General features: G+C 62.1%; 2 protein-coding genes across 3 annotated transcripts; both read right to left on the bottom strand.

The window, feature by feature from the left end:
* Window positions 1-761: 761 nt before the first annotated feature.
* PABPN1L (PABPN1 like, cytoplasmic) lies at window positions 762-5,236 on the bottom strand. The gene is made up of 8 exons (XM_039696575.1): window positions 4,835-5,236; window positions 3,707-3,881; window positions 3,474-3,582; window positions 2,983-3,047; window positions 2,076-2,182; window positions 1,912-1,999; window positions 1,664-1,806; window positions 762-1,404 (listed from the first exon to the last, which is right to left on the bottom strand). Exons 1-8 carry the CDS (start codon window positions 4,852-4,854, stop codon window positions 1,365-1,367), a joined length of 747 nt encoding a protein of 248 aa, XP_039552509.1. The 5' UTR covers window positions 4,855-5,236; the 3' UTR covers window positions 762-1,364.
* A 2,884-nt stretch (window positions 5,237-8,120) lies between these two features.
* Window positions 8,121-17,946, bottom strand: CBFA2T3 (CBFA2/RUNX1 partner transcriptional co-repressor 3). Of its 2 annotated transcripts, XM_039696461.1 has the most exons (11): window positions 17,817-17,946; window positions 16,217-16,294; window positions 14,681-14,922; window positions 14,253-14,342; window positions 12,699-12,880; window positions 12,336-12,592; window positions 12,163-12,248; window positions 11,077-11,275; window positions 10,866-10,934; window positions 10,521-10,711; window positions 8,121-9,280 (listed from the first exon to the last, which is right to left on the bottom strand). In XM_039696461.1, exons 1-11 carry the CDS (start codon window positions 17,929-17,931, stop codon window positions 9,005-9,007), a joined length of 1,785 nt encoding a protein of 594 aa, XP_039552395.1. In that variant the 5' UTR covers window positions 17,932-17,946; the 3' UTR covers window positions 8,121-9,004. The 2 variants fall into 2 exon arrangements, with proteins under 2 accessions (XP_039552395.1, XP_039552396.1); XM_039696462.1 differs by lacking the exon at window positions 16,217-16,294.
* Between the last annotated feature and the right edge of the window lie 7,032 nt (window positions 17,947-24,978).

Below are 24,978 nucleotides of genomic sequence, written 5' to 3'. Positions count from 1 at the left end.
ATCAACACAACATGAAGAGTTAAGGCCCCAAGCTTTTTAAAAAATCTAGAGATCTTAAAGGGGAAAAAAAATCAGTGGGATTTTTAGCCTGGCAATGCCCCTGAGCTGTGAAAAGCTGCTTTAGGAGTCGGTTGCATCTGCTGCATCTGGGTTAGAGGAATCCTAACCAAGGATCCCGAAAGATTAGTGGGAGAATTACATAATAAAACCCATTTCCATGCAGAACTTCTTCCCAGGAATGCTGTGTGCCAGGGTTCCCAGCCTGCCCATTCTAACACAAAGCTTCTCCTTTAAAAACACAGGGCTGCCCAAACACAAATTCCGCAGGAAAGGGAAGAGCCAGGAGCCTTCCTCCCTGGTAGCCAGCCCCTGTGGTGCTCTTTGGTCCTGAGCCTCCTGCAGGGCCCACACCATCCCCAGATGTGACTCCAGAGCAGGAATGGTGATGGGAATAAAGAGGGAGACAGACCAAATCTGCACCAGTGAAGGTGGTTTTGTAATGCTGCTACTGCAAGAAATAAAGTCAAGTGAGGAGCTGCCAGCACCCTTTGACCCCCGGAGATTGGAATAAAAGCAGGAGGGAGAGAAGAGGGGTTTGCTGACAGCCAAAATAAAAAAGAGGAAGGGTTTTGTGGCACCCAGGTCTTGCTTAACTACCACAGAGACACAGAGGCTCCCAGAGAAACAAGAGATGCTTTTCCCCTGTCCTGGATGTACAAAGTGAGGTAAAAACCAGACCCAAACCACATCAGGCTTCCCAAGAGGAAGGTCACATCCATAGGGCTGATGAAGGGAAAGCTCCCCAGGTCACATCCATAGGGCTGATGAAGGAAAAGCTCCCAGCAATCAGATCTGGAGCTGCAACCCAAAACTTTCTTCATTGATTTGGGAAAGGAAACAGTCTTTAGGGTCTTAGAAGAAGAGAAGGCTGAGCATCCAGCTGCTGTAGGAAGAGCTGAGGAGGTTCATGGCCAAGCAGTGGCATTGAGGTCATGCAGCCAGGCAGGAGCCAAACCAAATCCTCCAGGACAGCCCTTTTCCATGGGATAAGGAGACTTGATGGTCTGGGAGAGCTCTTCCATTCCCAGGACAGTGTTCTCTGGAATGAGCCTGTTCTCTGTGCAAGCACAGCCCCCCGGGCAGAGCTGAGGTGGGATGAGCTCTCCTGGATGCTGGCAGGGTGGTGCAGATCCCATCTTCCCTCCTGCAGCCCAGCACAGGGCTCACCAGTAATCCTCACGGCCAGGCAGATGGCATTTTTAAAATTAATCTGTTTTTTGGCTTGGGCAGGCATATTTTTAAATCTCTCCAATCCCATCTCCTTGTTTCAGTCCCACTGGCATCACCAGGCAGTCCAACCTCTTCTAGTATGGAAAATACCAAGGCAGCAGCCTCGCCCGACCCCTACACAGAACAAAACCAACATCCTGAAGCACAGGGGCACAGCTCCCTGCTCCTTCCCCCTTGGAGCCCTACAATCAGGCTGGGAGTGCAATGCCCACCCACCCCTCCCCAAATTCCTGCAGGGATGAGGTGACAACGCCAACTTTGCAGCGAGTTGGGAGTTGTCACCTCCAGAGTCCTCCTCCCTGCTCCCAGCCATGCCGGGCGGGACGGGCACAGCCCAGGCAGGGCAGCAGGGACCCCCCAAGGGCAGACTCACCTGTAGGCCCTCCCTCGCAGCCGGGGCTGCTGCCCGTAGGGGCCCCCCCAGCGGCCCAGCCCGCCCCGGCCGTGGCAGCAGCCCCGGTAGCCCCCGCGGTCCGTGCTGCTGATGCCGGGCATGTTGGTCCTCTTGGGCAGCACCTGCGGGGTGGGGAGAGGCTGCTGGAGCTGGGGTTTGGCCCAGCCCCAGGCAGGCAGGGCTGAAAATGGGGGGAGCAGCCCCCCAGGGGCTCCCCCAGCTCTCACCTTGATGACACGGCCCCTGAAGACGCTCTCGTCCAGCTCCACCGCGGCCTTCACGGAGCTCTGCTCCTCGAACTCGATGTAGGCATAGCTGTGGGGAACGGTGTGAGCACAGCCCCAGAAACACCCCACAGACCCCCCCAGCCCTCCCTGCACACAGCACTGACCCTTTGGGGTGGCCCGAGAACTTGTCACAGAGGATGGTGACGCGGTTGATCTGCCCACAGCTGTTGAAGTGAGACTCCAGCTCTTCTGCTGTGCCCCCGTAATCCACCTGCAATGACAGCCCCATCCTCAGCTCCTGCCTGTGGCATCGGATGCCTTGGGGTTTAGCCTTTATATTTTTCAGGTTCTCTGCTGCCTGGTTGTAACTCTGAAACTTTCTATGAGGTGTTAGTAGGTTTTCTTCACAGGGTAGTTGGACAAAACAATCCCTTCCCAGCTGGACAGTCAAGGACAAACATTACCCAAAAAGCACAAACAACAGTGAAGGGAAGGGGGCAAGCCAGGGGGCTGAGACTTCATGACCTGCAGCTGTAATTAGACAATTGAACCCAATATATAAATAAACCAAACTTATAAAAGTGTAAAAACTTGTGACTGGGATCCATCTTGGATTCCACCTGGCTGTAGCCCTGGCGCTGCCCAAGGTGTGTCCTTTTAAGGCCTTTCAGTAAATACCTGTTGTGTCCATTTAGCTCTGTCTGGTCTCTGTTCCAGACCAGCCTCTCAAGGCAGCAGAGCCACACCTCAGCAGGGGAGGCAAAGCTGGCCCCACTCACACCCCAGCACAGCTCAGCCCCTGTGAGGGTCAGGGCACCCTCCCAGCTGAGGGCTCCCACCTGAACACAAATCAAACAGACAACCCGCCCTGTTTTGGAGGAACAAACAACACCACGCAACCCACAGCTTCCAGGGGGGGTTTGGGGAGCTGACACCTGCAAGTGGCAGATAATGAGGACATTCCCCAGCTAGGATGGGAAGAGCCAGGCTTTGGTGGGGGGCAGATGCACAGCAGGGATTTGGGGGGCACACACCCAGCTGGGCACAGGGCAGTGGGAGGCTCCCACTTACATTGCCCACGTAGATGGAACGCTGGTCAGCCTCCATCTTCTCCTTGGTTGTCAGTGGGAAGAGAGCTGTGGAGAGGAGAGGTTTGTCATGGACAGAGGGACATCAGTCTGCTCCCAGCACAGCCACCCCAAGCTCCCTGGTCACACCCAGGTGTCCCCAAACCCTCACACTGCTGCCTCCTCCTCCACCCCCTTGCCAATTTTCTTTTCACAGTGACTCCTCTACTGGGGCTCTTGGTACCAAGCTCAATTATTTGATTGAATCAAATGCAATTAAATTAATTTACTACATCTGGGCCCACACAGGCAGGAGGTTAGAGCTGATGGAAGGTGCATTAGCACCACACCAGGCCTGGAACCCCCCTCACCCACCTTATGTGCCCAGTCCCAGGTGCCCAGAGAGGCAGAGCCAAACACTCTGGCTCCAGTTGTCACCCTGTGCCCCACAGGTGTCCCTGGGGAGGGACAAAAGCACCCAGGGACAGCCCATACCTGCTTCTGAGTTCACAAACAAGTGGTTCTCAGCTTCCAGCTGTAACTCCTTCAGCCTCTCATCCTCCTTCTCTATTTCCCGCAGTTTGGCTTTGATGGCCTCCAGCTCCTGAAGCCCAAACCAAGAATTGCACGAGCAGCACTCGGAGCAGGGACACCCCAGCTGTAAAAAGGTCCCCATTTCCCTTGGGCACCAGGGGAAACTGGCTCCCATCACCCAGGCAGGCACTCACCGGGTCCTGAACATCCTGCTCCTGGGCGCCGTGCCCCTCCTGGGGGCTGGGATCGGAGCCCTCATCGGCTGCCTTGCACACGGCTGCCACCTCTGTCACGTCCCAGGGCTCCTCCTCCGCTGGCAGGGACGGGGGGTCCTGCCACCAGATCTCCGAAGTGTCCAGGAAGAGAGGACTGGGCGGGACAAGGGGCACAAGGGCATTGAACCAACAGCCATTTAACGTGCCAGCCAAAGCACAGCCTCCGCCAGGCAGACTGGCAGGGCGCTCCCAGCGGGACAAAGAGGTGACATTAATGCAGCTGCCTCTCTGCAGCAAAGCCCCAGGACTGCCGAGCGCAGCCAGAAGCCCTCCAGCTCACACCGAGCCCAGTCCCAGCTCACGGGGGCTGCACAGGGGACCTGCAAGCAGCTGCCCTAAAGCGGAAAAAACCCCAACGGCACAGGGCGGGCAGAGAGGGAGCAGCCGGCAGCCCTGCCGCCCCAGCCGAGGAGAGCCGCACCCTCCCAACCCCCGAGGGGCACACGGAGGGGCACGCCCGCCCACCCAGGGGAGCGAGACAGCCCACCGGGGAGCGGAGAGCCGCCCCGGCTGCAGCCCGGGGAGCCGCGGCACCGTGCCGGGCGGGCTCCGGGCGGTGCCCAGCGGTACCCAACCGTGCCGGGCGGTGCCCAACATTGCTCAGGCGGTGCCCGGGCGTTGGCCAACCGTGCCGGCCAGTGTCCGGGCAGTGCCCAGCCGCTGTCCGGCGGTGGCCAACCGTGCTCGGGCAGTACCCAGCCGGTGTCCGGGCAGTACCCAACATTGCCCGGGCGGTGCCCAGCCGGTGCCCGGCGGTGGCCGGGCGTTGGCCAACCGTGCCGGGCGGTGGCCGGGCAGTACCCAGCCGTGCCCAGCCGGTGTCCGGCGGTGGCAAACCGTGCTCGGGCAGTGCCCAGCCGTGCCCGGCGGTGGCCAACATTGCCCGGGCAGTACCCAGCCGTGCCGGGCGGTGCCCGGGCGTTAGCCAACCGTGCCAGCCGGTGCCCGGGCAGTGCCCAGCCGGTGTCCGGGCAGTGCCCAAGCAGTGCCCAGCGGTGTCCGGCCGTGTCCGTGCCGAGGCCCCGCGGCCCCGAGCCCCGCACGCACCTGGCCCGGCCCCCGAACATGCTGCGCGCGGCCCGCGCGAGAGCGGCGACCACGTGCGGCTCTCCCGCCACCACGAGCGGGGCTCGCGCCCGCGCGCCACTTTTCACGCGTCAGCGGCCAATCAGGGCGGGGCGCGCGCCGAGGCCCCGCCCCCGCCGGCGGGACGCGGAAGAGCTGGGGGGGAGCGGCGGGGGCGGCCCCGGGAGTCACGGGTTCGAGACCCGGCGGCGCCGTTCAGCTGGGGCCGGTAGGTGTGGGCAGGGCTCCCCGCCCCTCCCGGCGCAAGGAGCCTGCTGATGGGGCCAGCTGGCAGCGCAGGGGCGGCAGGGGGGCACCCCAAGGGTGCAGCTGCGGCAACAGGTGGGATACATCCCTCTGAGTGCCCCTCGGACACACCTGAGTTACCCCGCCATGGACACCCCTCCTTTGCAGTGCGCGGCCCCAGGGCTGTAATGAGCCCCCCGAGCCAGGAGTTGGGGCACAGGGTGCAAAGCGCTGCCAGGAGTGGGGGATGAGGGCACCCAGCACAAGCCCAGGCCATGGAGCCTCTGGTTGATATTAAATTGTCTTTATTACACAGATACAGAGTTAAGAACAGACATAACCTGAATCATAAAGTTTACATCTTTCACAGGTCAAACATACAGTACACTTAGAGAAAGCGGGGAACAGCAAGGGGGGACAGCATGCCGAAGGAAAGTCCTACCACATCATCTCTCTGGGCTGGCCCCTCGCCCCACCCCGGCCTGGCGGGGGCTCTGCCCTGCAGCCCCCCGGAGCCCCCCGTGCCCACGGCAGGGCAGGGCTCGGTCCCGCAGGGGGGGACACCGGCACCGCCTCCCTCCCGGGGCCGCTCGGTGACACCGGAGGAGCCCCCGGGGCTGCCACCGCAGCGGGGACACCCCGTCACAGTGCCTGGGAACACGCGGCAGCTTGTCCCCAGCCTCGGAGCCACTGGGATGCACAGGGGGACCCCAGCAGCCCCCGGAGGAGGAGGAGGAGGAGGAGGAGGAGGAGGAGGAGATGCTGCAGGGGAGTTCGGGGGGCTCTGGCAGTGATGGAGCAAAAGCCAGGCGGGTGTGGGACCCCCGCTCCAGCCTCGCCGGGACGTGGAACTTTGGTTTCAGCCGGGATTTTGGGTTGGGAACGTGAGGAAGGGGCTGGAGAGGGGACCCCGGTGAGAGCCACGTCCCTCCTGCCACCTCCCCGGGCTGGTGCCACACCACCCAGCGCCCGGGCTCTGCCTCCCCGCGGGCACTGCGACACGCTGTCCCCGTGTCCCCAACCCCGTCCCCCTGCCCCCGGCCGGGCTGTGCCAGCACCGCGCTGCCCACCCGCTGCCACCCCCCAGGTGCCACCAGAGGGGCACACACGTGGCACACGTCCCCTGCCCCCCAGCACCACCACTGGGGGGCAAACCCCCCGGGAACCCCCCCAGCATCACCGCGGCCCCGCGGCCGCTCCGTCCTCCCCGCAGCACAATTTTTATTTTTTATTATTTTTTTGGGAAATCTGACATTTAAAGCTGTCGTTCTGGTTTGGCCGCCCGTCACCGCCGTCCCCTCCCTCAGCTTTTGGTTTCAATGCAAGGTTCTGTAGGGTAGCTTTATTCTTAATTAAAAATGAAAAAAAAAAAAATCATAATTATTTTAAAAAAAATGGAACCAGCAGGGAGCGGAGTGGAAAGGAGAGCAGGCCCCGGGGAAGGGCTGTGGCCCCGGTTTCCTGGCGAGGTGGAGGTAGAGAGGCAGAGCCCCGGCAGGAGGGGACAGGAGGGGACAGGAGGGGACAGGCAGGGACAGGCCGGGCAGCCGGGCGAGCAGGGGCATCTGCAATACTCTTATATATTACCTCTTCTCAGGAAACGTAAGAAAAATAGACAATATTACATATGTCACACCATAAATAAAGTGAACAGTCACGGGAGGGGCGCCCGGCAATGCTCCCAGGGTTGGGGGTCACAGAAACCACCCAGGGGGTGCACCGAGATCTTGGGGGGCACAGAAATGTCCCCAGGGTCGGGCCAAGACCTTGGGGTGCACAGGAAACCCCTGGGAGGATGCACTGAGACCTTGGGGTGCACTGAACCTTCCCAGGAGGATGCCCCAAGGCCTTGGGGTGCACAGCAACCCCTGGGAGGATGAACTGAGACCTTGGGGTGCACAGCAACCCCTGGGAGGATGCACCAAGGTCTTCGGGTGCACAGGAACCCCTGGGAGGATGCACCAAGGCCTTGGGGTGCACAGAACTTTCCCAAGAGGATGTCCCAAGGTCTCGGGGTGCAGAGAAACCTCAGAAGAGGAACCCTGCGAGGATTCAGCGAGGTCTCGGGGTGCACAGGATCCCCCCAGGGTCTCAGGGCGTGCAGAACTCACCCAAGGTGATGCACCAAAGTTTTGGGGTGCACAGGAACCCCTGGGAGGATGCACCAAGGCCTTGGGGTGCACGGAACCCCAGCAGGGCCGGGTGACAGTGGCACAGGGCCGGGTGACAATGTCACCAAGGCCTTGGGGTGCACAGAACCCCTGGGGGGATGGACTGAGACCTTGGGGTGCACAGAACCTTCCCAGGGGGATGCACCAAGGCCTTGGGGTGCACGGAACCCCAGCAGGGCTGGGTGACAGTGGCACAGTGCCGGGTGACAGTGGCACAGGGCCATCACCCTTGGCGTGTCCCAAGCTCTGCTGTGGCCCAGCCCAGCCCCGTGCCCGGCAGCACAACCCGAGCCCTTCCCTCCTCTTCCTCCCCTACGGAAAACACACGGGATGGGTTTTGCGAATGCGGAAAACCTACAGCTCCTCTCGACGGCAGGCCTCGCTCCGGGCAGCGCCACGGCCCCACGCTTCCTCCTCGTCCTTTATTTGGCAAACGTCTCTTATTATTATCACTAGCATGATGATGACGACGATGATTGATTTTTGGACCTCTGCAGACACTATTTACATTCACATTAGCGCACAGCACTGCTGCCTCCGCTCGGAGCTCGGACTTCCCGTATTGCACTTCCGTCCTCCGTGCCGCTCCGGCGAGGCAAGAATCCCAAAGAATCCACATTGTCCTTGGCCAGGAAGGCGGCGGCGTTCCTTTTCCTTTCCTTTTCCTTTTCCTCTTTAAAAATCCTTGTGAAACAAGTCCAGCGCGGGGTGTGGGAGCAGCCTGGCAGTGAAGGGATGGGGGGTCCCCCGACAGCTTCGGGGAGGGAGGAACCCAAAATCTGTCTTTTCATTTCCTTTTTTTAATTTTTTTTTATTATTATTCACTTTTTTTGTTTTAAATCTCCTTTTTGTTCTCCTTTTCCAGGGTGGTGGCGGGCAGAGGTAGAGATGTGCCAGCTCCGGCTGCGGTTCTCAGCCCCATCTCCCCCTCCCACGCCTTGGGGGTTGGGGTTTTAGTAAAAAAACACCTTTTTTTTTTGTTTTTCTTTATTTTAATAGAAATTCTTTAAAGCCCCAGGGGCATGTCCATCCATCCTTGTGGGGAGGGGAAGTAAGCGACAACAGAACGAAACGAACTTTGGCAGTGGAGAGACGTTTGGATCTTCCTTGGTTTTGGATTTCCTTTGGAGCAGAGGTGAGTCTGGTCTGTTCTTGGCTAGCTAGCAAGGTAGTTACAGGTGAGCGTCCGTCACGCGTCGTCTGGTTTTTGGATTTTTCCTTTTTTTTTTTCTTTTTTTTTCTTTTTTACAATTTCTTACTTAAAGCCAAAGAGTTCGATGTTTTCTTTTTTATTTTCTTTATTTTTTTTACAAAAAAAAAAAAGGTAAAAAGAAAAAAAAAAAGGAAGAGAGAGATGAAGAAAGGAAGGTTCTTTCCTCCTCCAAGTGAGCCCCTCGGCAGCGCTGATGGGGGATGGGATCGGGCTGGTCTCTCCCCACAGCACTGCTTGGTGATGCTGGAGCCAAATCCCTCATCCAAAGAGCAAAAAAGAAAAATAAAAACAGCCAAAAAACCCAAAAAATCCCAAACCGCAATCCCCCAACCGACAGAAAACCAACCGAAAAAAGCCAAAACAAAGACTGAAGAAAGAACAGAGACCGGTATTTGCCTTAACTCCACTTAAAGCCTAGCTTGAGGATCCGTGAGGATTAGTTGTGAGAGCTAGAGAGGTCGTTTCGGAGGTCACACGAGTCAGGTAGCTGAGGAAATGGCACGGGGTGCAGTCCGTGGCGGCTCAGCGGGACGCGCTGTCCAGCGGCGCCGGCGTGGCCGGAGTGCCGGCGCGGGACGCGGCCACCGAGCCCGCCTCGCTGGGGCTGCTGGCCATGGCGGGCACCCCGTCGGGCTGGCCCGGGCCGGGCGCGGCGGGGCCCGGCAGCCCCTGCAGAGTCTGCCCGCAGACGTGGTGGTGCTTCTCCCAATCCTTGTGCTGGCAGAAGGAGCCGCAGTAGCGCGCCGTGTTGCAGCCGCTGCACGTCTCGCTCGCCTTCCGCCCGCAGTTCCAGCAGCTCTGCGGGAATGGGAACACGGCCTCAGCTCTGGAGCGTGCACCCCAGCACAGGCTGTGCACCCTCACCTGGGACTGGGCACTCCATCATCCCAGAGGGGGCACATCCATCCCAGAGGGGGCACATCCTTCCCAGAGTGGGCACATCCATCCCAGAGTGGGCACATCCATCCCAGAGTGGGCACATCCTTCCCAGAGTGGGCACATCCATCCCAGAGCGTGCACATCCATCCCAGAGTGGGCACATCCATCCCAGAGTGGGCACATCCTTCCCAGAGTGTGCACATCCATCCCAGAGTGGGCACAACCTTCCCAGAGTGGGCACAACCTTCCCAGAGTGTGCACATCCTTCCCAGAGTGTGCACATCCATCCCAGAATGTGCACATCCATCCCAGAGTGGGCACATCCTTCCCAGAGTGTGCACATCCTTCCCAGAGCGTGCACATCCATCCCAGACCGTGCACATCCTTCCCAGAGCGTGCACATCCATCCCAGAGCGTGCACATCCATCCCAGAGCGTGCACATCCATCCCAGAGCGTGCACATCCATCCCAGAGTGGGCACATCCATCCCAGAGTGGGCACATCCATCCCAGAGTGGGCACATCCATCCCACAGTGGGCACATCCTTGCCAGAATGTGTACATCCATCCCAGAGTGTGCACATCCTTCCCAGAGTGTGCACATCCATTCCAGAGTGTGCACATCCATCCCAGAATGTGCACATCCATCTCAGTCTCTGCACATCCATCCCAGAGTGTGCCCATCCATCCCAGAATGTGCCCATCCATCCCAGAGTGTGCCCATCCATCCCAGAGTGTGCACATCCTTCCTAGACCGCGCACATCCATCCCAGAACGTGCACATCCATCTCAGTCTCTGCACATCCATCCCAGACCGTGCACATCCATGCCACACTGTGTATTTCCATATCAAACCAAGCACACCCATTCTGGACTGTGCTCCCCTATCCTGAACCAGGTCCCCCTAATCCCAGACCATACAACCCTACCCTGGACCATGCACAACATCCCAGACCACGCACACCATCCTGGACTGCATCCAGGACCATGCTCCCCATCGCTGCCCACACCCTGCATCCCCATCTCAGTGCAGGAATTCCCCTCTCCTCCCACCCCTCGCTCCCATTCCCACCCTCCCACGCAGACCCTGCGACCTCCGTGGCAAGAGGAGCAGGTCCCACACAGCAGCACTGCCACCAAGCCATCCCCAGGGTCCCCACCTCGCTCGAGTCCTCCTGCTGATTGATGACGGTGAGGGCATCCTCGGACGCCTGCCGCTTGGCCTCGGCCAGGGCCCGCTCCATCTTGGCGCGCTCCGTGGTGATCAGCTCGTGGGCTTTCCGCTCGGCGTCCGACACGGCCTTCTGCAGCTCGGACATGGCCTGGCGCTTCACCTCGTTCACGGCTTCTTCTGGAAGGCAGCAGCCGAGCGTGGCCGCGCTGTGCCACGGCCCCAGCATCCCCCCTTCCCGCAAAACCACCCCAAATTCCTCTTGCAGGCATCCCAACGAGGGAAGCTGGGGCAGAGCTGTGCCCTGCCGGGGCTGTGCCCACCCCGCACTCACCAGCCTTCCTCCAGATCTCCTCGGGCATGTACCCGGAGAGCGGCCGCGGCGCGAAGTCCCGGTGAGCGTCTGCCAAGGAGAGAGATACCCTCAGGAGATGCCATCCCCTTGGAACGCCCCTGCCAGCATCGCCAGACCCCCGGGAGAACGGCGCGGGCACCCGGAGCGGGCGCAGCCCCCGCACGCGGCCCGCGGCCCCGGGGGTCAGTACCTAACTGGGGAGCCTCGGCGGCGGCGGAGGAGGAGTTGTGGGGGCGTGCGGCGGGGGGGCTGCCTTTCTTCATGTCCTCGGCGTCGCTGTAGCGCCGGATCCAGTGGTTGAGCTCCTCGCGATCGGCCTCCTGGCACCGCCGCAGCACCGTCAGCGACCGCCGCGTCTTCTCCACCATGTCCATGATGCAGTTCAGCAGCTGCGGGGGCGACAGCAGGCATGGGCAGGGGGCTCTGCTGCAGGCAGCTGGGGTCTGCGGTGCCCGGTGCTGGGCAGGGGGATTTGGGCTATGCCGGGCTGTGCCAGCTCTGGGGTGCTGTGCTGGCTGGGGAAGAAGAGGATGCTTGGGGATCGAGGGATTGAGGGCAGAGTGGAAGGACGCACACACAGATGGGGCAGGGACTGAGGGCAGAGTGGAAGGACACACAGACAGGTGAGTCATTGAGGGCAGAGCGGAAGGACACACAGACAGAAGGGGCAGGGACTGAGGGCAGAGCGGAAGGACACACACACGGGACAGGGACACACGTACGTTCCTCGGCGGCGGCGGAGGAGGAGTTGTGGGGGCGTGCGGCGGGGGGGCTGCCTTTCTTCATGTCCTCGGCGTCGCTGTAGCGCCGGATCCAGTGGTTGAGCTCCTCGCGATCGGCCTCCTGGCACCGCCGCAGCACCGTCAGCGACCGCCGCGTCTTCTCCACCATGTCCATGATGCAGTTCAGCAGCTGCGGGGGCGACAGCAGGCATGGGCAGGGGGCTCTGCTGCAGGCAGCTGGGGTCTGCGGTGCCCGGTGCTGGGCAGGGGGATTTGGGCTATGCCGGGCTGTGCCAGCTCTGGGGTGCTGTGCTGGCTGGGGAAGAAGAGGATGCTTGGGGATTGAGGGCAGAGTGGAAGGACACACACACAGATGGGGCAGGGACTGAGGGCAGAGTGGAAGGACACACAGACAGGTGAGTCATTGAGGGCAGAGTGGAAGGACACACACACAGACGGGTGAGGGACTGAGGGCAGAGTGGAAGGACACACAGACGGGTGAGGGACTGAGGGCAGAGCGGAAGGACACACAGACGGGACAGGGACACACGTACGTTGTTGAGGTGTTTCCACTCCTCCGCCCACTCGCGGTCCGTGAGCCGGTGGTCGATCACCTCCTCCTGCCGCGTCCCGTGCACGGCTGCAAGGCAAGAGCAGAGCAGGGTCAGCCCTGTCCCTCTGGGGGCTCCAGCCCCGTTCCCCCCTGCGTGGGGACAGCAGCGCTCACCGGCGGGCCGCTGGCGCTCGCGGAGCTCCCGGGGGTCGGGGTGCCGGTAGCTGTCGCGGTAGTGGTGTGCCATGGCCATGTCCTCCAGGCGGTAGTGCTGGGGCAGGGGGGGGCCGGCCGGGGGGTGCCCCAGCCCGTTCGGGGGGTGGCTCAGCCCGTTGCTGGGGCTGTAGCGCTGCGCTGGGCTCATGGTGCACGGCCGCTTGCTGAGGTGCTCGGGGTGCAGGGGGTCTCGGTCCAAACCGTTCTCTTTGGTCCTGGCCGGAGCAGAGGAGGTTGGTCCCCACTGAACCCCCCGGAAGAACCTCCCCTTTCCAGGGCTGTGTCCCTGAAGAATCCCACACATCCCTCCCTGGCTGGCACCTGTCTGGCGTCCTCCTCTTGCCGCTCTCGCCCACCTCCAGGAGCAGCTCGGAGGAGTCGATGGGAGAGGAGGCGTTGGCGTCCAGCAGCAGCTGCTCGTGCTGGGCCAGGTACTGGGCCGGGGTCTGCTTGGCCATGCGGGCGCAGTGCAGCAGCTCCCGCTGCAGCAGCGGCAGGTTGGCCTGCGGGGAGGGGGGTGACAGTCCAGTCCAGAGCCCCAGAGCCCCCCAGAGCAGCCTGGCTGTGCCCCCAGCTCACCACGGGCAGGGGGTGCGAGGGGGTGCCTTCCCTTTGGGGTCCTGCTCCCTTTCCCCAGGGCACAGCCTTGGGATGCCAGTGTGCCCAGGGGACAGGTGGGCTTTTGGGGGATGTGTGTGACACCCCATGGGTTCAGACACAGCTTCAACAGAGCCCTCCCGCATCCAGCAGGGGCTGCAGAGCATCATCCCTGGGCCAGGTCGGCCACCTCGGCCACCCTGTGCCAGGACTGCTCCCTGGGAACTGCACCTGTGGGACCCCAGCCCTGTGGCACCCACAGCTGTAAGGATCAGCTGTGAACTCCCCTCTCACCCACCCACTGTATCCCCCACGGCGCTGCAGCCCCAGGAGCAGCAGGAATGAAGCAGCAGAACCCCCTTTTGCCCGGCGCTCTGGCTGCCAGCCCTGGATTTTGCCTCAGGCAGCTGAGCCGCAGCCAAATCCCATCTGTGGGACACGTTAGAGCCCGAGCTGCAGTTGTGGTGAGCAGGGCCAGACCCTCCCTCCCCTTCCCTTCCCTGGCCGGGGGGGAGCAATCCCACAAAAACAGCGAGTCCCCAGTCTGGGAAGCACGCCGAGGCCGGCTGGTTGCAGTTAGGATAATTGGAAACATCTGGGCCGGGTGGTGGGAACAGCTGGGAGCGGGGTGCCAGGGCGGCCGCTGCGCTCCTGGCACCGGGACAGCGGGGATGGATCCCAGCCTGCCTGGAGCCACGGGGCCGCCAGTGCCTGCCGGGCCTGCCCTGCACCTTTCCCTGCTCCCACGGAGCCCAAAATCCCTGCGAACTGGACAGGAGGGGAGGGGGCTCTGCTGTCCCCCTCCAGCTCAGCCTGGAGCAAACCACTCCAGCAGATTCCTGGGATGAGCACGGACCTCCACGCACAGACCCTGCTCCGGGGGTGCCATGCAGAGGTGGAAAAGGGGCTATTTTTGCACTTTTTAATTATCCCTTTGCTAACAATGGGCAGAGGACACCGGGCTCAAACATCTGCTGGCAGTGCTGGTGCTGCCAGGCGTGCCAGCACCAGGCAAATCCCTCCGGAGCAGGGTGACACTGCAGAGTCAGCATGAAATTAAAAGGCAAAAAAAAAAGGGGGAATTTTTAATGGATTACAAATGGCAACCAGCTGGGCTGACCCCTTGCTTTATTGCAACCAGCCCTGGCCCTGCATGACTCCACACGTGTGGGGGCACACGGGCAGACCCACAGGCAGCTGCCAGCCCCAAAGCCACCCCCAAACCCCCTGTGCTGAAATGCTGCTACAAATCCCACCCTGCCCAGGCTGGAGACCCACCTTGAGGAAGGGGATGACAAAGGGTCGCAGCGGGAAGTTGGTGGCTTCTTGGAGCTTGGCGTGGAACTCCTCAATGGTGAGGGTGGAGTTCTGTGGGGACAGCCTGGGCTCAGCACCCCTGGCACAGCCCCCCGCACCCCTGGGGGACACCTGGCTGCTCCTCCCCCATTTCTGCTCCTCTGCCAGCCCCACAGGGAAACCACACTCAAGGGAAAACCACCCTCAAGGCTTCACTGGCAACGCCAGCAGCCAGGACCAGCCCTGCACTGGCTGCGCAGATCCCAGGAGGTGCTGGAAAAACAACCCCCTTTCCTCCAGGATTTACGTCAATCTAGGCCACTCTTTCCCTTTCAGCAGCATCTCCATCCCCACAAGAAAGCACAGGAGCCTCAGAAGCGGGGTCCCCGTGGCCGAGCCCACGGACGTACCACGAGCCCCAGGACGAGGGTGCGCACCCGCTCCCCGATCTCGGGGGAGATGTCGTTCCCAAACTGCTGCAGGGTGGTGAGGAAGCGCTTCAGCTTGGAGAGCTGGCGGGCACCGCAGGCCGGAGGGAGCTGGTGGGTGGACAGGGAGGCGCTGGAGGAGGTGGCTGGCCCGTTGCTGAACCCGTTGGGGGTGGACGGAGCCCCATTGATGGCGGTTGGCGAGTGGCTGCTCCCGTTCATCACTGGGGAGACAGAGAACGGGAGGTCAGAGCGGGTGGCTGTGCCCTGGCACCGTGGGGACGGGGCTGGGATGGTAGGACCAGAGTGTCCTGGTGGGTAATGCGGGGCTGGCACCCCCTGGAAGGCTTCAGGATGCTGGTGAATCCCTGGGGCTGCATCCTGGACTGGTCCCGGTGCAGTGGGGGCTGTGGGGAAGGAAGGGATGCACAGCATCCCCCAGCACAGCGAGGGCCTGATCCAGCTCCTCCACAGCCAAGGCAGCCAAGGGAAGGGCTCCATGCTGCCCTCGGGGGGCTGCTCAGCACCCCCAGAGAGAGCCCAGGAGCCATTTCCCGTGGAGCCAGCCTGGCCTGCAGGACACTGCCACCTCTGTCCCCACTGCCCGCTCAGCAGGGACAGGAGCTGCCTGAACACCGCACACCAGCACACCGGGGGGATATTCTGGGGTACCAACCACCAGAGCAGCAGGCACCAGCCCCATGTGAGCACAGGGACCTTTTCCTGGCTAGCACAGGACAGCACCCCTGTCCTGATGGCGCGGATGACAGCACACATCACCCACGTCCCGACATCATGGGTGACAACATGGCTCACCCGTGTCCCAGTGGCGCACCCACGTCCCGACATCATGGGTGACAACAAGTGTCACCCATGTCCTGATGGCACGGATGACAGCACACATCACCCACGTCCCGACATCATGGGTGACAACAAGTGTCACCCGTGTCCTGATGGCATAGGTGACAAGTGTCACCCATGTCCCGATGGCACGGGTGACACCATGCATCACCCATGTCCCAGCCAGCACGGGTGACAAGATGTGTCACTCATATCCTGACGGCACAGGTGACAACACGCATCACCCATGTCTCAGTGGTGCAAGTCACAACACACATCACCCGTGTCCCAGCCAGCACGGGTGACAACACGCGTCACCCGTGTCCCGACGGCGCGTGGCCCGTGTCCCCAGCACGCCCACGCCTGTCCCTGGGGCCGCACTGACCTGGGGGTGCCGCGCTGCCCTGCCAGCCCTGCCTGCTCGGGGGGTCCCGCTCGCTCTCCGGCCGGGCAGCGCCGCCCGCTGCAGAGGTGCCAAAAATAACCCGGCGGCCACAAGCGCCTTTATTGCCGCGACAGGTGCGCTCCCAAGTTGGACACCACACGTGTCCCCGGCCGGGATGGGGCTGGGGTCCCCGTGAGCCGGCGGGGCAGGGCGAGGGGCTGGCGGCGGGGGGCACGTGGGGGCTGTGGCTGCGCTCGGGTCTCTCATGAGAGCGGGTGTTTCATTTTACTTACAAAGACAGACCATCGACCATTTCAAGCAACCATGAAAACGGCCGCGAGGCAGAAACGTCGGAGGGCCAGCGTCTCGATCTGCAAGCAAAATAAAACACGCTATGATGAGAGAGCAGAGGGGGCAGCTCTCGGCCCGGGGCCCTGCAGGGGATGCTCCTCACCACGGGCACATGGGCCATGGGCAAAGCCACCAGACCCACCAGGGAGCCGGGTCCCTGCGTCCCACCGCAGCCACACGGAGGGTTCAGGGGATGGATGCTCACTGCTTGATAATGTCCTGACAGTTTAGGGACCAAATGAGGTCCCCCAAGGCCAAGAACAACCAAAATGCTGTGGTGTCCATGCCAAGCTGCCCCATGCCCCCAGCCTTGTGTCCCAAACCCTGCTCTGTGCTGAGCTGGGATCGAGGGGCCGCCTGCACCCCTGGCCCTGCATCCCAAACCCTGCTCCGTGCTGAGCTGTGGCAGAAAGGCTGCCTGCACCCCTGGCCCTGCATCCCAAACCCTGCTCCGTGCTGAGCTGTGGCAGAAAGGCTGCCTGCACCCCTGGCCCTGCATCCCAAACCCTGCTCCGTGCTGAGCTGTGGCAGAAAGGCTGCCTGCACCCCCAGCCCCGTGTCCTGAACCCCTCTCTGTGCTGAGCAGTGCTGCAGAGGCCACCTGCACCCCGGTCCCTCATGCCAGGCCCAGCCACACCTGGGCTGCCACATCAGCACAGGGCTGGGATCGACACCCAAACCCCCTCCAAGCACGGCCGAGCACGAGCTGATTTCTAGAGTCTGTCCAGAAGTGCTGCTGGGGGGCTGCAGGTGGCAGGGGATGGATCTCGGGGGTTGTTTTGGGGTTTTTTTTCTTCCCCACTGGGTTTTTCTGAGCAAGAAACAGCTATGAGCAGAATCTTGCACATGTGTGTGCCCAGGAAAAGTCTCAGCAGAACTGGAGCAGCTGCTGGCAGTGGCCACTGCCACTCCTGCCAGGGGCCAGCCTTGTCCCCTGCCTGTCTGGATCCTGCACTGCATGTGCCTTGTCCATCCATGGACAGTGACACCAGCACAGTGACACGTCCCTGGTGCCAACCCTGCAGGTGTGCAGTGAGCCCACATGCCTCTGGTGCCACCAGAGTGCTGGGTGGCTGTCCCCAGTCCAACTAGAGACTGAAACTCCCACCTGGAGTCCCCTGATGCCACCACGCCACAGCCTGGGCAGGACAAGGAGGTCCCAGCCACTGTGGCTGGCCACGACACTGCCCTGCCACCACTGGGTGCCACATGCAGAGGGACAAGGTGTCCCCACATGGCACCCTCCGCGGGGCCATCTCCGATCCACAGGAACTCCCCCAACGCCCACCACCCTCTGCCAGCACTTGGTGACTTGGCAGGATGTCCCCAGGCACCTCACAGGGCACTGCTGGCCACGGGCAGTGCCACCGCAGGAACACGCCAACGTGCACCCAAGCAGAGCCTGCAGCCTGAGGCCAGGCGCTGTCACCGTGTCACCGCCAGCACCGCGCTGCGCTCCGAGGACGCCGCTGGCCCCGGGTGCCACGCGTGAGGTGGGGCTGGGGGCAGCCCCGGGCTGGCAGCCCGTGCCCGGGTACTCACTGGTGCTGGGTGTGAAGGAGGGGTGGCGCGGGGCTCCCTGCGCGGCGGGCGGCGGGGGCATGCCGGGCGGCGTGGAGCGGGCCTGCGTCTTCACGTCGGCCGGCGAGTCGGGCATGGCGGCGGCTCCGCGTTATCTGCGGGAAGAGGGCACGGCGTGGTGAGCGGCTGTGCCAGGCAGGGCCGCCATTCCCTGGCACACGGGGGTCAGGGGAAGAGGGGGCGCCCGGGGAGGTCGGGCTGGGCTGGGCATCGCCGGTGCCGCTGTGGCACTCGGGTGACGGGGCAGTGCCCGGTGTCCTGTGTGCCACAGGGCGGTGGGGAGGGTGATGGCCCTGCTGTTCATCTGCACAGCGGTGGGGACAGTGCCCTGTGTGGGGACACAGTGCTGGCACCGCTCTGCCCCTGCAGTGCCAGCCTGTGTCACGTCACTGCGGTCACAGCGCAGCACCCTCCTGACACGTCCTGGGAACTCCAGCACCACCCAGGGCTGGCACGGCCCCTGGCAGAGACTGTGGCATCATTACAGCCAGCGTGTAGTGGCAGTGACAAGAGCAGACCCACACAGCAGTGACTGTCCTGCCAGACCCGGGTGGCCCCACAGGGCAGGTCCTGCAGCCCAGGGATCGTGGAGCTCCGGCCACCACCATCACCCCAGCACCGCCACCTCCCCCCTGTGCTGCCACCCCCAAAAAACTGCCAGCAGTGCATTCCTGCACCATCCCCTGCAGACCCGGCCCCACGGCTGCCACGCTGGCCCTGACGGGTGGCCACAAGTGCTGGCAGCTGTGGGGATCTGTCACCGTGCCCGCGCTGCCGCCGGCTCCGGTCAGAGATGGAAGTGCCACCACGGCCATGGGGTCCCCCTGTGCCCAGCACGGTCCCCACCCGGCCTGGCTGATAATCACTAATCCAATATTCATCCTGAATCCGGGGCAGCTGTGGGGACATTAATTGAACCTGGCCACAGCACATTGGCAGGGCTGAGTAAGAGCAGGGCCTGATCCCCACGGAGATGCCATCGGGGTTGTGCCACAGCTGGTGGCACACGGAGCACCAGGAGATGGTGGCAGGGGCCAAAATCTCAGCTGGTCACCCACAGCATCCTTCTGGAAGGTTCCAGCACCGTGGCTGTCCCTCTCTGTCCACAGCCCACTGGAATGCTGCAGTACCTGGATGTGCATGCTCCAGTTCCCTGTTCCCCACTCCCTTCTCCCTGCCCAGCCACAGGAGAAACCCCAAGAACACACAGCTTCCCTCCCCCCAAAACCTCAGCTTCCTTACAGGGCCTGCCAGAAGAAATGGTTTTGAAAAACTTTTCCTTTTCATGGAAATGTCCATCTCTGGGCAAAACCTCTCCAGCCTTCCCGGCTTCCCCCGTCACTCAGGGGAGCAGGATCCTGCTCTGAGCAGAGGATGAGCCCTGAGTGTGCACAGGGTGTGACCCTGTGAGGGGTCACAGCAGCAGCACCTGGATCCCACACAACCCTTGCCTGTATCCCTGTCCCTGTCACACCCCTGGCACCATCCCTGTCCCTGTCACACCCCTGGCACCACCCCTGTCCCTGTCACACCCCTGGCACCATCCTTGCCTGCCTCCCTGGAGTGGTCCCTGCCTGCATCCCCACCCCAGCCCCGGTTCCCCTCGCTGCCCTGACGCCGTGCACATTCCCACACCAAGGAGAAAACATGGATACGTTCATCCTGGCACTGACATGGCTTTTCCACAGCTTCCCAGCAGCAGGAAAGTTTCCATCAAGCTGAGCAAGCACTCAGGGAAATGGGGCCTGGTTCTGGTTTTTCTTGTGTTTTCTTTTTTGCCTTTAAGTTTTACATTTTCCCCGAGGTGTTTGCAGCCCAAACACAGCCAGGCAGGCACAGGAATGGTCCCAAATCCAATGGGAAACAGAGCTTGGAATGCCCAGAGAACCCAACCAGAGCTGTGCCACCAACCCAGGTCCTCTGCAGGGTGGGATGAGCTCCAGGAGAGCAAAGGAGGTTTTGGGGAGCAGAGAGCAGCCTCCCCTCAGCACCTTCAAACAGCAATTCCCCAGCACAACTCCAACTCCACTGGAATTATTTTTCCCTCTATTTTTTTCTCTCTTTGGGGTAATTTGTCCCAGCCGCTCGGGGCCGTGTCTGTTTTCCTCCATCTGGTTTCCATTAGGTCTGTGCAGCCCAGATGAATAAGTAATAATATAAAAATAAAAGGATTAGTATTTTCTCCTGGGCTGGCGGGAGCGGCTGCTCCCCACCCTGCCCCCCGGGGCCAGCCGGACCCCCGCACACCCCTGTGTGACCCCGACCCCCCGTTTGTCACACGGCAGGGTTTAACCCCCCGGGCTGGGTGGCACTGCCACATGGCCAAGCGTCCCAGCGGGCACACACATCCTGGAGCCGGAGGGGCAGCGGCAGTGCCCGAGGGATGGGGCTGGCAGCCCTCCCAGCCCGGCCTTGCTGCTTCCCACAGCCCCAGGGAGCCCCTCCAGCCCCACGAGCCCGGGTTCTGCCTCCTCCCCGGGAGCCAGCGGGATGTGCCAGCTCTGGGATGAGTGCAGCGCCCGGGCCGGCTGCCCTGCTCTCCTGTCCCCAGGGATGGGATGGAGCAGGCTCGGAGCTGCCCTGGATGTGGCCACTGCAAAGCTCCGGCTCCCTGCAGGCAAAGCTTCCCGGGAGAAGAAGGGGTTAAAGGGAATTCAGCGCCCAGCATCCTTCATGCTCTCCAAATGGCCACAAATGAAATCCAGATGCTGGAGGCGACGTCTCCCCAGGCCAGGCTGCCTCCGAAACAAAGGCAGGGAAGCATTCCTGCTCCTCAGCTGCCGCAGCCAGCGGGGCCAAGAACAACTCCCCGATAAGATGGCACGGCCGGAGCTGTCCCAGCTGGAGCAGGTTTGGGAGCGTGCAGTGCCTGAGGCCGGGCAGCAGCGCCAGCCACGTGCACCAGCCCGGCAGAGCTGGTGGGACCTCATGGCACCATCAGCTTCCCTCCTCCCTGAGCCCATCCTGATCCCCTCTTTGGGATCAGCTCCCTCCTCCCTGAGCCCATCCTGATTCCTCTTTGGGATCAGCTCCCTCCTCCCCGAGCCCATCCTGCCTCCCTCTTTGGGATCAGCTCCCTTCTCCCCTGAACCCATCCTGATCCCTCTTTGGGATCAGCTCCCTCCTCCCTGCACCCCCTCCCTGGGGCCAAGGTGACACAGGTGACCGAGGTGACACAGGTGACACTGGCAGCTTGCAGTTCATCCCCAGTTGCACTTGGAGCAGGACAAGGCAGGAGTGCAGCTGAGGGATGCTGACACAAGGTGGGTTTAGGTTGGATATTGGGAAGGAATTGCACCCTGTGAGGGCAGGCAGGCCCTGGGTCCCTGGCAGTGCCAAGGCCGGGCTGGAGAGGCCTTGGAGCAGCCTGGGACAGCAGAAGGTGTCCCTGCCACGGCAGGGCAGTGAGGTGAGCTTTAAGGCCCCTCTCAATCCAAACCATTCCATGCTGATGCTGGAGGGATGCTGCCCACCCATCACTGGGGTGTCCCAGGTGCTCATTTTGGGGACCCAGCCCAGCAGGCAGCAATCCACACCCAGCACAAATGAAGCCCTTCAAAAGTAAATCCAATTAATCAAACTCTGCACAATCTGCACAGGAACCCAGATGCAGCCAGCTCCAGGCCTGCAGGTCACCCCCACGGCATCCTGAGACAGCTCCTGTGCCACAGGCCCAGCTGGGACACCTCCCACCGGCACAATTCCTGGGAAAAGCAGATTTCCCCAGCTCAGTACATCCCAACCAGCTTTGTCTTCCGAGCACCCACTCCCGCAGTGCCAGCAGGTGCCCCACGGGCAATGCTCTCACTCAGCTCCATCACCCCCCAGCAGGTCCCAAGTCCCAGCACAGCTCCACACGGGACAGCAGCACCCACAGCCAGGCTCTCCCCGCACCCCACACCCCAAAATCCCAGTTTTCAAGCCCAAACCAGCTGGCTCAGTGCCACCAAGGCAGTGCCAGCAGCTCCTGCTCGCCCCGAGCTGGCGTGGCCAGGGGTGGGGGATGGGGATGGGTTTGATTTTTCCTCGAAACAACAACAAAAAAAGCAAAAAAAAAAAAAAAAAAGTGCCCTCTCTGTTTTACAAGCCTTCATTTGCTATTGTTTATGTAAACAGGTAAATTGTTTCGTATCTCAATTAAAAACATCTGCCACATAAATGAATACCAATTAACTCATCCTGTTTTTAATTACTCTGTTAATTACACACAGGCAGCAAAAAGGATGGCAGGGGAATAGGGAAAGCATGCTTACACCCCCCCTTCCCACCTTGCTCTTGGCAAGGATCCGAAATGTGCCCAGATAATGATGGATTAAGGTGAAAAGCGTGGCTCGTGGCCAGCTCCGGCGTGGCGGCTCCTGCCGGGGCTCCTGGCACGGGGCTTTCCCGGGACCCTCTGCAGAGGTTTTGGAAAGCCCAAGCCCCGCGGGATGCCCCAAGGCCGGGTGGCACAGCCCCGCTGGCACTCCCGGTGCCAGCCCCGCTCTCCTTCTCCAAACAGGAGACAGCGAAACTTTGGGATGGCGAGAGCAGCGGGGAGGCAGCGCCCCCCGGGACCCAGCGCATCCCAGTGCTGCCCCCGGGAGCCCTCCTGGCACCCAGGGGTGGCACGGGGTGGGTGCCATCCCCGGCGAGGGACCCCGGGCGCCGCCGGCCCCCCCGGCTGCGGGAAGCTTTCCAAGCGAGCAGATGGGGCAGGGAGCGGCGGCGGCAGGAGGAGGAGAGCAGAAAAGGCTATTTTCTCACGCTACATATTTTACAAGTCGAACATTTTGTGCATTTCAGCCCTGCCTGTAAAAGCATCTCGGCCTCAGCCCCGGGACTCGACGGCGGAGCCTGTGAGTCAACAGCGGCTGGCGACGACGTGGCTGCTGGCGGGGGGACGGGCTGGAGGAGGGGTCCCCCACACACAGGGGCAGTTTGGGGGGTTCCCCTGAGCAGCAGGCCAGCAGCACCCAGCCCCAGGGCACAGTACCCGCTGCAGTGTGGTGCCCGCTGCCACCGTCGGATTCATCCCACCGGGGTGGCACGGCGAGGTGGGCACACACACACACACACCCTGCTGCTCCCCAGCTGCCTTACACTCCTGGAAATTAAATATCCTGGCTAAACACCAGGAGCAAACAGTGCCGCGGGCAGCCCGGAACACCTGGAGAGGAGCGGGGCTGCGGCTGACCCTGCCGGGGCTGCCCCAGCCGGGCTGCAGCATCCCCCGGGGGGCAGGGGAACAGGGAAAGCGCCCCAAAGGTCGCCCCAAACCCGGCCCCGTGCCCCGGGCAGGGGATGCTCATGCCCAAAGGCGGCCCCCAGGGCTGCAGCGGGGACATGCAGGGGGTTCCTGGGGGCGGAGAGTGGCCGGAGAAGGGACAGCTCCCCCTCCGGCCCGCGGGGAGCTGCCGGCGGGGTCTGCGCGGCGTGGGAACGCCGAGGCGCCGGCGGCTCCCCCGGGAGCCCGGGGCAGAGCTGCCCCCGGTACCGGGCTGGCACCGCGCTGCTCCCGGGGTGCCGGCTCCGGCCGCGCTCTCCCGCAGCCTCCCGGCGGCTGCCTCGCCGACTCTTTGTCTATTTTTGAACCACGGGCTCCATTTCAAGGCGATTTTGCCCGTGTGAAATTGAATCAAAGAACACAGGGGGGGAAAAAAATATTAATGAGAGTTTTGCAAAATAAACAGGAAATCCCTTGGATGTTTTCTGGAACCATCGGTCGGCATCTTGCAAAGGAAAGCTGGGGGTTTGTCAAGGTGGGGTTCCCCCTGGGGAGCCTGAGCACAGTGGGAGGGACGGCAGAAAACAGCTTCAGGAAATCTAAAAATAACCCCAAACCGGGCAATGGCACTGAGGCCAGGGCACCCGGGCACGGGGTGCCCTCTGTGCCAGCAGCCTGTTGTTGCCTCTGGCGGGCGAGAATTGATCCCAGCTCGGGGACTGCCCGTCCTGCTGGGCAGCTCAATCCATCTCCCATCTCCATCCAGCTTGGAAAGCACGGGGCAGGCTGCAGCACCCGACCTGCAGCACGGACCGCATCCCGGCCCCAGAGCAGCGACTGAGCCCAGCTTAACCCCCGGGCTGCCCCTGGTCCCTCCCAGCCCCGTTCACAGCCCTGATCTGCCCCAAACCTTGTGCTCGCTGTGCCCCTGCTGGTCTGGCTGGGGCTGAAAGGGGTCAGTGCTGGTGTGGGGGGTCTGTGTGTCCCCCCCGGAGGGACCCAGCTCCTGCCCCACTGCCAGCACTCCCTGGCAGCCCTGCGCTTCCTGGCTGACTCGCTGCCAGCCCCCTGACTCGGGCTGAGAGGTAAAATAACAGATATTTCTGGGGTGCCTCCCTCCCCGAGGGTCCCACAGCACGCAGACACCTTCCCGAGGTGGCTGCAGGACAGGGGACCGTGCACAGCCACGGGCAGAGCCGAAATGCCCCCAGACTTGAGCAGGGATTTAGGGCAGCGAGCGGAGCCAGAGCCCATCTGCAGGGCACCCCAGGAGCCCCAACGCCGGGGCTTTCCAGGCATGCCAACATCCATCCATGGCTCCAAAGCAGAATTCCAGGAAGATGGGCAGAGACCTGCCAGCCCCAGGTACCCTGTGGGACCTGCCAGAGCCCGCTCCTGCCCGCAGCAGCCCAGCCCTGAAGGGGGGCTGAGCACCAGAATATTTTTCAATCCTGCAGCCTGGAAGTTCCCGATGTAAGAGACAAATCCTGCACCCACATGAGGCCTCCCCACTGCCCAAACCCGGCACCCACCCCACGGCAGCACCCAGAGCCACGGGAGAACAGCCTCACCCCTGCTGCATCCTGGCTTTCCCCCCCTGCAAACCAACATCTGCACTCACGTTTGCCAAACAAAACACACCCAGCATCTGCCTGCTCCCGGGTAACACCTTACCTGCCAGCACGGGAGGCAGCCGGCAGGGAAAACCCGCTTGGCACAGCCAAGTCCACCTCCACTCGCCTCCCCAAGCACGGAATCTCTCCCTGGGTGGAAACTCTCGGCACGGGGACCTGCCTCACAAACCTCCGCGGATCCAAGAGCCCACCCCAGGCGGCGGTGCAGCTCCATGGGCTCCTCACCCGAGGACCGAGGCTGTCAGCATCCTCCCCGGCTGCTGCTCCGTGCTTGCCGCGGGAT

This window comes from Passer montanus, unplaced genomic scaffold (assembly GCF_014805655.1).
Source record: "Passer montanus isolate IOZ18808 unplaced genomic scaffold, ASM1480565v1 scaffold98, whole genome shotgun sequence".
Lineage (NCBI taxonomy): Eukaryota > Metazoa > Chordata > Aves > Passeriformes > Passeridae > Passer > Passer montanus.
This window is presented reverse-complemented; position numbering and strand designations above follow the sequence as displayed.